This window comes from Chenopodium album, chromosome 2, assembly GCF_948465745.1.
Source record: "Chenopodium album chromosome 2, dcCheAlbu1.1, whole genome shotgun sequence".
NCBI classification, from domain to species: Eukaryota; Viridiplantae; Streptophyta; class Magnoliopsida; order Caryophyllales; family Amaranthaceae; genus Chenopodium; species Chenopodium album.
Window position 1 is genome coordinate 10,995,503 of NC_137835.1, and position 12,223 is coordinate 11,007,725.

At 36.0% G+C, this 12,223-nt stretch overlaps 1 protein-coding gene across 1 annotated transcript; it reads left to right on the forward strand.

Annotated features, from left to right (window-relative positions):
* Window positions 1-319: 319 nt before the first annotated feature.
* Window positions 320-10,929, forward strand: LOC145596019 (beta-amylase 8-like). Its single transcript, XM_081652454.1, has 10 exons — window positions 320-880; window positions 3,000-3,221; window positions 3,296-3,376; window positions 3,679-3,882; window positions 4,771-4,965; window positions 5,064-5,228; window positions 6,138-6,398; window positions 9,186-9,398; window positions 9,579-9,798; window positions 10,690-10,929. The coding sequence occupies exons 1-10, from the start codon at window positions 422-424 to the stop codon at window positions 10,722-10,724; spliced, it is 2,055 nt and encodes a 684-aa protein (XP_081508580.1). The 5' UTR covers window positions 320-421; the 3' UTR covers window positions 10,725-10,929.
* The last annotated feature ends 1,294 nt before the right edge of the window (window positions 10,930-12,223 follow it).

Here is a 12,223-nt window from a genome sequence, read left to right on the forward strand (position 1 = left end):
CACATATTTAACATTTATTAATGTCATCCTAATTAACTAGTCAATCACCGAATGCTCCTTTTTCATCCATGGATGATGGAATATGTGGGTGGTGAGTTAAGCGAGTGTTGGACGTGAACTAGACGGAATCATAGATGTGTGCGTGTGAAGCTTATCACTTGTCGAATTTGACTCTTTTTTAAGCTCATTGCTTCTCTTAATGTTTACGTGTACTTTTACTTCATTTTATTTACGGTATCTATTTTAAAAATTATGTATTGGTCAAACTGATACGTACCATGTACTTCAAAAAAAAAAAAAAAAAAAAAATATAGAGGGATTACCACGATCAAACAAAGTGAGTGACGGACTTAGAGGAAGTGATAGAAAGAAAACACTCCAAGTCCAAACTCCACCGTCGATGACACCCAAATAAATCAAAATGAACGGCACCGGCGAAAACTCAACTCCGGCAACCTTCGATCACAACGAAATCCAGCAAAATCCCCAAATTCTCAACCCCCAAATCCCCAACCCTAACCCTAACAATTTCCCCCACTCAAATTCCCACCATTACCATCACATTTCTCAGCCCCAGCAACAGCAGCAGAGCAACCGCCGTCCTCGAGGCTTCGCCGTCACCGCCGGAAATTCCTCCGGAAGCAGCGATGGTAAAGGGAGGAGAGAGAGAGAGAAAGAAAAGGAGCGAACCAAGCTTCGGGAGCGTCATCGGCGAGCCATCACAAGCCGCATGCTTTCCGGTCTCCGGCAATACGGGAATTTCCCGCTTCCTGCTCGCGCCGACATGAATGACGTGCTCGCCGCTCTTGCTCGGGAAGCTGGTTGGATGGTTGAGCCTGATGGCACTACTTATCGATCTTCTCCTCCACCTTCTCAGCTGGTTTGTTTCGTTTTCTTCCTCATTTATTGTTATTAGTGGTGATTGAAAAATTGATTATGTTATATGGAACCCCAATTGCTGATTATAAGCATTAGTTATGATTTTTAAATGATCCCGTGTTAATTTAGGAATGCACGACAAAATCACGCGGTTGGTGGGTGCTTATTGATATTTGTGTAGAATTGTGTAAAAATCGAAACTTATGAACTAAGTAATATGGTTTGTATACTCTAGGTTTCTTGTATTTGTTTTCTTGGTATTATTAGTTGGTGGTGGTTTTGAGTTGTTTTTGTTTGTTGAGTGATAATATGCAAAATTTGAGACTTGTAGTTGGAATAAAAGATGTTTGGGGTGGAAGTGTGTACTTATCTCTATTTGGTTGTGGCTTGGTCTTCTGAAAATAAAGATTTAATCTCCAACGCGTTGCATAACCTGATTGCTTGATGGATACTAAAGGTAGCCTTAGCACTTCGAAGGTAAAAATGGGTATTGCCTGTTAGGTGTTGTGTCCATGTTATATATGGGACATTATAATAAATGAAAAATTGATGGAATTTACTATGGTTTTGGTATCAGCATTCCTTGATTGCGTCTGGGTAAAAGTTGTTTGTTTTGGTTCCTTGTTGTAGCAAGGCTCGTGCTGTCTTTTTATAATAAGCACAAACTGAGAATCTTGGGAACAAATCTATTTTCATAGAGAACTATCAGCTGTAGTACTTGTAAAGGAATTATTCCTGATTTTGTATGGTATAATGACTGGCATTTACAGAATGGAGTAAATGACAGGGATTAAATGAAGCGTAAGGATTTCCTGGGATTTATGTGACTTTAGTGTGGTGGAAGTGATCAAGAGCTTAAGATTAAGGAATTGGGGAACAGAATGGGGAAAATGACAGGGAATTTTTGTGCAAGGAGAGGGAAATATGGTGTTTCGGCACAAGAACATGATACTTGTGGAGATTTTGGTTCAATGTCACAATTAGCCGAATTAGGTGCTGGAAAGAGTATATAAATGAAATCATTGGAAGTATATTAGTGATTTGTGGATTTTATACTTCTAGATTTCTTTAGGAAAAGTATTGGCTACAACAAAACCAGAATCTGAGATGTTTATTTAGAAGTTGGATATCTGTAAGGTACTGCTGTCCTAAGACATCTTTTACCACCCCCTGATTGATTAAAGTTGCCCCAAGCCCCCAAGGGCTAAATGAAAATTTGTTTTCTCTCACCTTTTACCCTTGTTCAATTAGATCAGAAAAGAGCATTATTATGGTTGGACAACCTTACTACACTGAACTTGCAGATGATACAAGCTGATGATATCTGTCCTTATCCATATCACTAACCTATAGTATGTATTCTCATTCTAGATTCTGTGGTATCCAGTCCCATTTTGTCTCAATAAACTTAATACAGAAAAGAAATCGTGGTAGAGAATTTACCAGTAATGGGATGTTATAGAAAAGGACTTCATCTGAGAGGGTGCAGCTTATTTTGTTCAGCTGTGTGCTTTTTTTTTTTTTTTTTTTTTTTTTTTTTTTTTTTTTTTTCTGTTTTGCTTGGCAGTTTTCTGTCCCGTTTGTTTTGTGTTTTTTTTCTTGATTGACAGGGTCATGACTCTTTTATTTCTTTATCCGTCTGTTATGTAACTACTGTTAAAAATATATAGCTTGAAGCATGCAAATATAAATGCCTATTGCTGGTTACAGTTGATTGCTGAGTCCACCTTGTGGCTGTTCTGAACTGAATATTGAACGGGCGGGGAGCCTGAAGTATTATTAGTTTGCATTTGTTTATAATTTTATATGCTATGTTGTTATGATCACATCAAGATTGTTAGATGATCATCATGTTCCACTTAATGTTGTAATTAATCGAGAAAATCTAGGAATACTATTATTTTTTGAGCAATGCTCTTTTGTAGCACGCATTAGTTTCATCAGACACTCTTCTAGTGTAAAGGTCAATATTTGGTCTGTTGGGTCTGTGCCTCTGGCAAAGTCTTCAAGGTCTTTTGTCTGTGTCACTGTGTGAAGCTGAAAATTCCTTACACATTTTGCTACACGAATTACATGACATGTGGCATTTAGATGAATTAAATAATTAATAATGTTGACAGGGAGGGCTTCCTGTTAGGTCATCTGAAAGTGCCCTTTCTGCTAGTTCTTTGAAGAATTGTTCCATGAAAGCATCATTAGACTGTCAGCCAGCAGTTCTTGGAATTGATGAAAATTTGTCACCAGCATCTCTTGATTCTGTTGTCGTTACAGAGATGGAAACGAAAAGTGAGAAATATAGCACGAGCAATATTGACTCACCTGAATCTTTGGAGGCACATCAGGTATCATACTTTTGCTTTCTAGTAGGAGGAAGCCCTGCCTTTTCTTTATCTGATAATGTGGTTTTATGCTTCAGTTGATACAACATGTTCAATCAGACTTTCACGAGGATAATTACTCTGGAACCCCACATGTTCCTGTGTATATTAAGCTCCAAGTAAGTGATACAGGGTTTAGCCCCTTTTTTTCGTTGCATTTTTTTTTTTTTTTGCTTATCCATTGATTACTTGCTGTGTTCCTTGACTTAATTTTTTTCATTTTCTATCTGTTTTGTTTATCTTCTACTGATCGTCTGATCAATACTCTTGCTTATGATATTATGCATTGGCCTTTGCAATAGCCGCTACTTGAAGCCTCTTTCATTTCCTCTACAATATAGTTACTGATTAAACTCTCTATGGCTATATGATTACCTACATGTAATATAATTTTTGTATTCTATGGGCTTAACTATGCTAGAGTGGCATCATCAACAGTTACTGCCAGCTTGTTGATCCTCACGGCATTAGACAGGAGCTAAAGCATCTGAAATCATTAAATGTGGATGGTGTCGTTGTAGACTGTTGGTGGGGAATCGTTGAAGGATGGACTCCACAGAAGTATATGTGGTTGGGATATCGGGAGTTGTTTATGATCATCCGAGAATTTCAGCTAAAAGTACAGGTAGTTGCAGTTTTCCTTGAAATTTTTTCATCATCATTATGCTGTTGTCACAATCTGAACCTTGTCTTATTTATACTATGTCCTTAATCTGCCTTGATCAATATCTACAAGACTACATATACAACAAAAACACAATTTTGTAAAAGTAAAGCTGAACATACCTAAATCTCTGCTGCAAGCATGGGTCTGTAGAGGTTTCCCTGACTAGTGTAGACTGCAGAAGAGGCTTTTCTTGAAGACCTACAACTGTTATATTTGAAAGAGGGGGAAAGTATTTTTTGGATCACTGCTGTTAATTTTGTAAATGTAAAGCTGAACATACCTAAGTAGTAATAGTTGAAGGAAGATTGCATAGCTAATATCTGTTAGGTGAATTTTTTGGTGCATAAGTGGATGGTGTTCTAGCATTTCAGGATTCACAAATCTATGGAATAGGCAAATGTGTATGTTTGATGACCAATTTTTTTTTTTTTAGATTCTTCAGGAGCTTATTCTATATTCTATAGTACCCCTTCATCCCGATCTGCTCCTTGCACTATCTCTAAAGAGTAAACAATATAATGAAAACAAAAACAGTTATCTCATAAAGATTAGGCTTGAGTTACGATGCTCACTTTGTGCTCTGAGGTTGCAACGTCAGAGGGTGGTCATGTTACAATCTGCCTTCTAATTTATGGGGCAACATTCCAGTTCCATTTTCACTTGTTATGTCTTAGGGTCGAACGGTTTGTAGGCTATGAGGATGATGTCTGGGCTCTTTATATTGTCCTGCTACTTTGCATTTGAAGGTGATAATCACTGTATCTGGTTATTGTAGCTAGCAGTGATAGATTATCTAGAAGCCATCTAACTCTATCCTGTAGCAACTGAATCATGAAATATCTGAAGGTTGTGTTGGCTTTTCATGAGTATGGAGGAAGCGATTCTGGTAATGTATTCATCTCACTCCCCCACTGGGTCCTAGAGATTGGGAAAGACAACCAAGACATATTCTTCACAGATCGCGAAGGACGGAGAAACACTGAATGTCTATCATGGGGTATTGACAAAGAACGAGTATTAAGAGGAAGAACTGGTATCGAGGTAATCATCTTGTTCTTTTTTTTTTGGTTTGTTTGTTTTAATAAGAGGAAGGCAGAACAATAACTTACCTGGCAATAGCATTCTGAAACAAACTGTAGGTTTACTTTGATTTTATGAGAAGCTTCCGTTCAGAGTTTGATGATATATTTGGTGATGGTCTTATCACTGCTGTAGAAATTGGTCTAGGAGCATCAGGGGAGCTGAAGTTTCCTTCTTTCCCAGAAAGGTTGGGATGGAGATATCCTGGTGTTGGTGAGTTTCAGGTATATATTTGTTGATGCTGACTCTGTCTTTTGTGCATCTCTTTAGTTTCTGAGTAATGCATCTTAAGAAACCAATAAGGTTGAGTCTGGAGCGTGAATACGCACCTTGTTATGGAGTTAGTGGTGTGTCTCAGGCAGGCAAACTTTGCAATATCAAGAGAAAAATTTGATACTTGAAGGGCCCTTGTATTAGTCTCTAAAGTCTAAGTCAAAGCTTAGAGTGACTAATCTTCATGCTAGAATAATGACATTGCTTTCCCTGTGGCTCCATAGCCCATACATGTATATTTATATGTTGAAGAAAGATTATTATAGATTTGTAGGATTTCTTTTTATGGAAAACTCTTGAGGATTTCTTCATCTGGTTATGGTTCTCTCATGTCATCTGCTGCTATTTCAGCAGCGTGCTGTGCATGATAATCCTTTCTGAAAGGAACCTTGAATGAAAGGTTCTCGTCAGTAGGTTTCTTGTACATTGGCCACCTGAAGTATATCTTCAATATTTCAATCATACAAGAATTTAAGCAATTTAAGATGAGGATAAGACATATAAAGCATCATTAATGTATCAAGTGCTCAGGCCATACTGTTGGCGAGTCCTTGCAGAGCATCTTTCGACTTCTTGCATACGTGACACCGTGCCAGGCTAGTTGCATTGGCCTGTATACTTCCCAGAAAATAGTAATGTTGAAGAAATAATTACGTCAGCACTTCTCTTTATTGTGAAGCTACCATCTCATTTATTTACTACACCTGTTTAATATTGTGAAAGTATCTAGCTTTGTATGTATCCAAACACGCTACCATTCAATTTATGACATACTGTGCCTTAGTTTTATTAAATATGCTCGTTTCAGTTTTCTTTCTCCTGAAATCAACCTGGACATGTGACCATAAAATTTGATTCAGTGTTACGACAGATACTTGCAACAGAATTTAAGGAAGGCTGCAAAATTGCGTGGCCACTCATTTTGGGCACGGGGCCCTGATAATGCAGGGAATTATAATTCAAGGCCACCTGAAACTGGGTTTTTCTGTGAAAAAGGTGATTATGAAAGCTACTTTGGACGTTTTTTCTTGAACTGGTATGCTCAGATGTTGATAGACCATGCTGACAATGTATTATCATTGGCAAGCCTCACATTTGAAGAAACACAGATAGTTGTTAAGGTAACTTTCGATTGCATATTCTCTGTGTATAATGATGTTATTGCACCTTTTTTCCTGTTTTATTCTTCCCCTTTTAAGCTTCTCTAGACTTCAGATTTGTTAGTGTTGACTATACCCATACCCTATACCAATTCTTTGTGCCTGTGGCCTCTATTCTTTGTAGCTGTAGAGAACTTGAATTTCTTCTCAGTCTTGTGTGATGGAGATTACCACAATGCTCACTGATTGCTTTACACTTTGCATTTTGATGGAGTCAATAAGGTTGAGTCTGGAGTGTGACATTTGAAAACAATTGTGAATTTGTGATGGAGTCAATATGGTTGATCTCCATGGATTTGTCCCTGGCTTGTATCGTGAATCTGTGATTGTTATAAATGCTTGTGTATCAAGTGATTAGTTATTGATTGATAAATGTTTGAGTATTTTTTTTATTTCCTGGTCCGTGGAGTCTTGTTCTTTGTTATGAAGTGCCCTGAAGCTATGTTACTTCGACATCCTGTTGTACATTGGGGGTCTGTAATAGACTACACCCTCACAGCAAACAAATATCACACAAAGAACAATGAACAAGCAAATAAATAGACAGCAGCAAGGTTAATTGATTGAATATCAAAGTAGCTTGAGGCTACCACTCTCCAAAATAGTATCTTTAGGATACAACTATCAATTTCAAAATAGTCTACTCTCATAATCCTTACTGATTTCCTCCCTCTTAATTTATATACAAGGTGTACAAATACTAGCTGTTACTGCTACTCTTTTTACTCTACCAATGCTGCTTGCCAAGGTTCCATTACTTGCTGCTGCTCTGCTACTCTCCCACTCTTAATTGCTTTTGTGCTCATGTGCCACCTCCTCCTCTTGCTGCTCTGTTGTGAACGCCATTGTCCCTTGTTTCCCTCTTCCCTTCTTTTCTCTTCTCTGATAATATTGAATGATTGGCAGCCCTTGGCCTTGATCTATTGCAATGTCGCGTGTTAGATCCTCTGACACTTTGACAAGACACCCAAATGGCCTAATATATACTTGCCTTTTATAAAATTTCATAAAATCTAGAGTGTTTGAGGATCAGATACTTTGTCGGACATAGCCCTGGAATTTTTATGATATCTTGTTTTGTTGGGAATTATAAATAATTATGGATAGCCAAACTCATTGATGATGTAAGAATTTCCATTTTAACACAAGGGAGAAATAATGGGTGGAAGAGATCTTTCAATTTATGCCTAGGATGTGAGTGTGTTACAATGAAGGATGATCTGTATCTGTAGAAAAACTGTAATTCAAGTACTAAATACTTGCCAAGACATTGGATTGGTGATGGTAGTTGGGCACAAGATAATCTCAGATCTGTTGTATCTTCGCAGTCAAAGATTATAATTATGAAACCAGTGAAGGATAGCCTTACAGGGCTAAAATCCATGCGCATCATTTTTCAGAGTCTTAACTCTTAAGCCTGGTGCGAATGTAATGGATAGTTTGGATACTGTGATGATAACAGAGTTGTTTTGAATTGCAATGATCAATGTTTGGAATTTTGGGAATGGAGTATTTGGGGATGACATGAATGTGTTTTTGAGGATACTCATTCATCTGAGTCATGAATCTACTTTTTAACGATTGGAGTGTCCTGTTCTTGATAATATCTATAAGGCATCAAATCTTATTCCTAAGGTTAGGAATAGAGCTCATGCTTTTTCTAGAATGGGCAGGCATATTCATCTGTCACACTTACGCTTTGTTTGGATAGCAAAGAAGGAAGGATAGGAAGGGGAGGGAGAAGAAAGGGAGAGGAAGGTGAGCTCCAATTTCCCTCCAAATCTTTCCAATTTTGGAGGGATTATGCTTATTAAAGAGAGGGAAAATTGACCCCTGCTCTCCTTTCCCCTTCCTTCCCTCAATCCTTTTATCCAAACAAGAGAATTTTTCCCCTTCCCTTCCCTTCTTCTTTTCTTTTCCTTCTATCTAAACAAAGTCTAGGAGTAGATAATTCAAATGATGATGTTTGACTTGTTATTTATGAATAGGATGATGGGATTTTGATTGGGATTACATGGTTTCATGCAAAAATGAGAGTTGGATTCATGGAAGGCATTGTTTCCATTAAGGGTTTGATAGAGTATGTAAGAAGATCAAAGTCCTTTGTGTTTGTGGAAACTCATGAGTGCTTGTGGTGCAGTGCAGTGCCATGTTTACCTGTGGAGGGTTTCTGTATGCTTATATGGTTCAGTGAACAGCATTTTTGATGCCATATATTATGGAGTTGAGGAAAGGTCAAGAGGAGAATCAGAGATTGTAGCATATGTAACAACCAAACCTATCTTAGTAAAAATGTGATAAAATTTACCACACGTATGGTGGATGACACTAAAAGCATGCCATGTGATGTTTCAAAATGTCCATTGTTTCCTATAGTCCAAAACTGAAGCACCATATAGAATTCTGTCGGAGGGGAACAAAGAAAACCCCTTTCAGGCATGATAAAACTTAGATTACTGCTACTATGATACAATTTTGATCTTTTTTTTCTTTTATTGTTTGGAGTGCAGTGTCCTTCTCTTTACCCAGTAATAAATTTTCTGTCATTCAATTGGTCCATGACATAAAAAAGCTCTCAAATTGGTCAAGTGCCCTTCTCTTTACCTTGATGCATAATATTTGATGGAGAAATAATAAGGCTTGACTTCAAAGTCCAAAGTTTGTGTCCATACACCTGCATTTAAAGTTTAATTCACATACAGATCCCTTATAAAGAAATAATTTGATGGATCTGCAATCCTTTTGCAGATTCCGGCAGTCTATTGGTGGTACAAGACCCCTAGCCATGCAGCTGAGCTTACTGCAGGGTACTATAACCCAACAAATCGGGATGGATACTCTCCTGTTTTTGAAGTTCTCAGAAAGCATTCTGTGACAATGAAATTTGTATGCCCGAGATCCCATATTTATTTTCGGGAAAATGATGAGTCATCTGCTGATCCTGAAAGTTTGAGTTGGCAGGTGATTGTTTTGCCTTCTTCATTGGCAAATTAAGCGGTCAAGCTCATTATTTGGCACTACTGTGATTTCCACTAGTAATTTAATGATATAAATTATAAAATCTTAGTAGCTAACACTTTTGTATTAATAATTAAACAATTGCAACACATACATGACCTGAAATACACTCTGGTTTAACAGGTATTAAATACAGCCTGGGACTGTGGTTTGCCTGTTGCTGGTCAAAATGCTGATCCATGTTTTGACAGGGGAGAACACATAAAAATGGTTGAGACTTCAAAGCCAAATAACGATCCCGACCGCCGCCATTTTTCATTCTTTGTGTTTCAGCTACCATCTCCTTTCGTTCAGAGAACATATTGTTTTTCAGAGTTGGACCATTTCATCAAAAATATGCACGGTAAGTATTTGATTTACTCAGGGATTGTTTTATTGATCTAATCAAAAGGGAATTTGAATGCAATTTATTCCTGCAAAATCAAAGTGATTAAATCTAAATGACCAAAAAATTGACATGAGACTAACAAAATACTATTTTTTTTTTCTTTGGTATTTTTATATATTGGTTTGTAGTGAGAGTGAGGGATAGCTCAAGCGGTTAGAGCTTCCCTCCCGATTTCAGGAGATCCTAGGATCGATTCTCACCTCCTCCCTTGTGGCTCTCTAAACACCAAAAATATATATATATATATATATATATATATTGGTTTGTAGTATTACTTGTAAAAGACCAACAAAATAATCCTTCCGTCCATCTGGATCTCAGTGACCTGTTTATTATTTTCAAGATACATGACTAACCAATACTTCCTGAAGTGTAAGATACATATGTTACCAGTACTTGTAGTGGTTGTACTGAGATTACTAACCTATATAAGAATGAATGAATGACTGTTTCTTTGCAATTTGAGGGATACAGTAGGTTTGGTATGGCGATCATGATGTGGTTGCACTGATATTAAAAAATACAACTGAAACTACTTAAGTCTGCATGAACCTGTTATGATGTGATTTGAGTTGCAGGTGCTTCTTTTGTGGAGTTGTAGTTATGTGAGTTTAAGGGTAACGCGATATATCTTTGTAGAATTGTAGTTATGTGAGTTTAAGGGTAAAGTAATATATCTTGTAGAGTTGTAGTTACACGAGTTTAAAGGTAAATCAATATAATTTCAAGTTAAGTTCAATTGAGAGTTGGCTTTCCTCGCCTATCATCTGTAAATTATGAATTAGTACTAATGTTTTTTTACCTTCATTCTTTCTTTACCTGCTGTAATGGTTCATTGTCCTCTAGGAGAAAGATGTCATCAAGAACCTGCTCAAGTCTAGTGTACGGACTCCTTGAAATGTCTCTTTTAAAGATTCCTGATTTGAACACAACCTTTGCTCGAACCCAAGCTAGCTGCAAAGCTGAGATTTGGTTAGAAAACATGGTATGATCACTGTTGCAAAGGGCTGATGTAGAAGTGTAGATCTGAGGTGATGTAAAACAATATTTCAAGGAATGAAATTGGAAGTTTTCAAGTATGCAAAAGCTAAGTCAGTTTCTATTTTGTTGGCCTGAATTACTTTTGTGTCTGAAATTTCTTTTCTCATCTATCTATCTATCTATCTATCTATCTATATACTATACTAAAAGAGAAGCGGATCAATGTGGAGCTGCCAAATGTCTGTCTCTGATTCGCTTCTCTTAATATAGTAAAACAATATATATATATATATATATATATATATAGGGGAGGGATCCGGTGAGAATAGGTTCATATGTGAGAATTCATACTTATATGAGAACTGATCTACAATTTAGAACATGTGAGTAAAAATTTAGAACATACGAGTAAAAATTTAGAACATGCGACTAAAATTTAAATTTAGAACATATGAATAATAATTTAGAACATATGACTAATAATTTTGAACATGTGTGTGAGCAATAATATAGAACATCTAATTCAAGAATTAGAACATGTGAGTAAAAATTTAAAAAATTTGCTTTATGAAATTTAGAACATATGATTTAAATTTAGAACATCTGATTTAAAATTTAGAACATGTGAATAAAAAATTTAGAGCACTTGGTATAAAATATAGAAAATGGGAGTAAAAATATTGAACATATAATTTAAAATATATAACATGTGAGTAAAAATTTGAACATATGCTTTTGAATTTAGAACATATAACTAAAAATCTTAAAACACATGCACGTTTTAAAATTTAGAACATATAAGTTAAAATTTCGGAATAAGTCATTCGAAATTTATAACATCTAACTTAACTAATTTATGGTTTAGAACATGTGAGTATTAATTTAGAACATCTGATTTTAATTTAGAACACCAGGGAAAAAGTTTAGAACATCATATTTAAAATTTTGAACATACGAGTAAAAATTTAGAACATAAAAAGTGTTCTCACATAAGACAAATTCTCATATAAGAAAAATTCTCACAAGAGCCCCCCCTATATATATATATAGGGGAGGGATCCGGTGAGAATAGGTTCATATGTGAGAATTCATACTTATATGAGAACTGCTTTTAAATTTAGAACATGAGAGTAAAAGTTTAGAACATTCGAGTAAAAATTTAGAACATGCGTCTGAAATTAAAATTTAGAACATCTGAGTAATAATTTAGAACATCTAAGTGAGTAATATGTTTAGAACATTTGATTTAAGAATTAGAACAAGTGATTAAAAATTTATAAAATCTGCTTTATGAAATTTTAAACATATGAGTAAATTTAGAACATTTGATTTAAGATTATGAACATGTGAATAAAAATTTAGAACAAACAAATATAGGATATAGAAAGTGTGAGTAAAA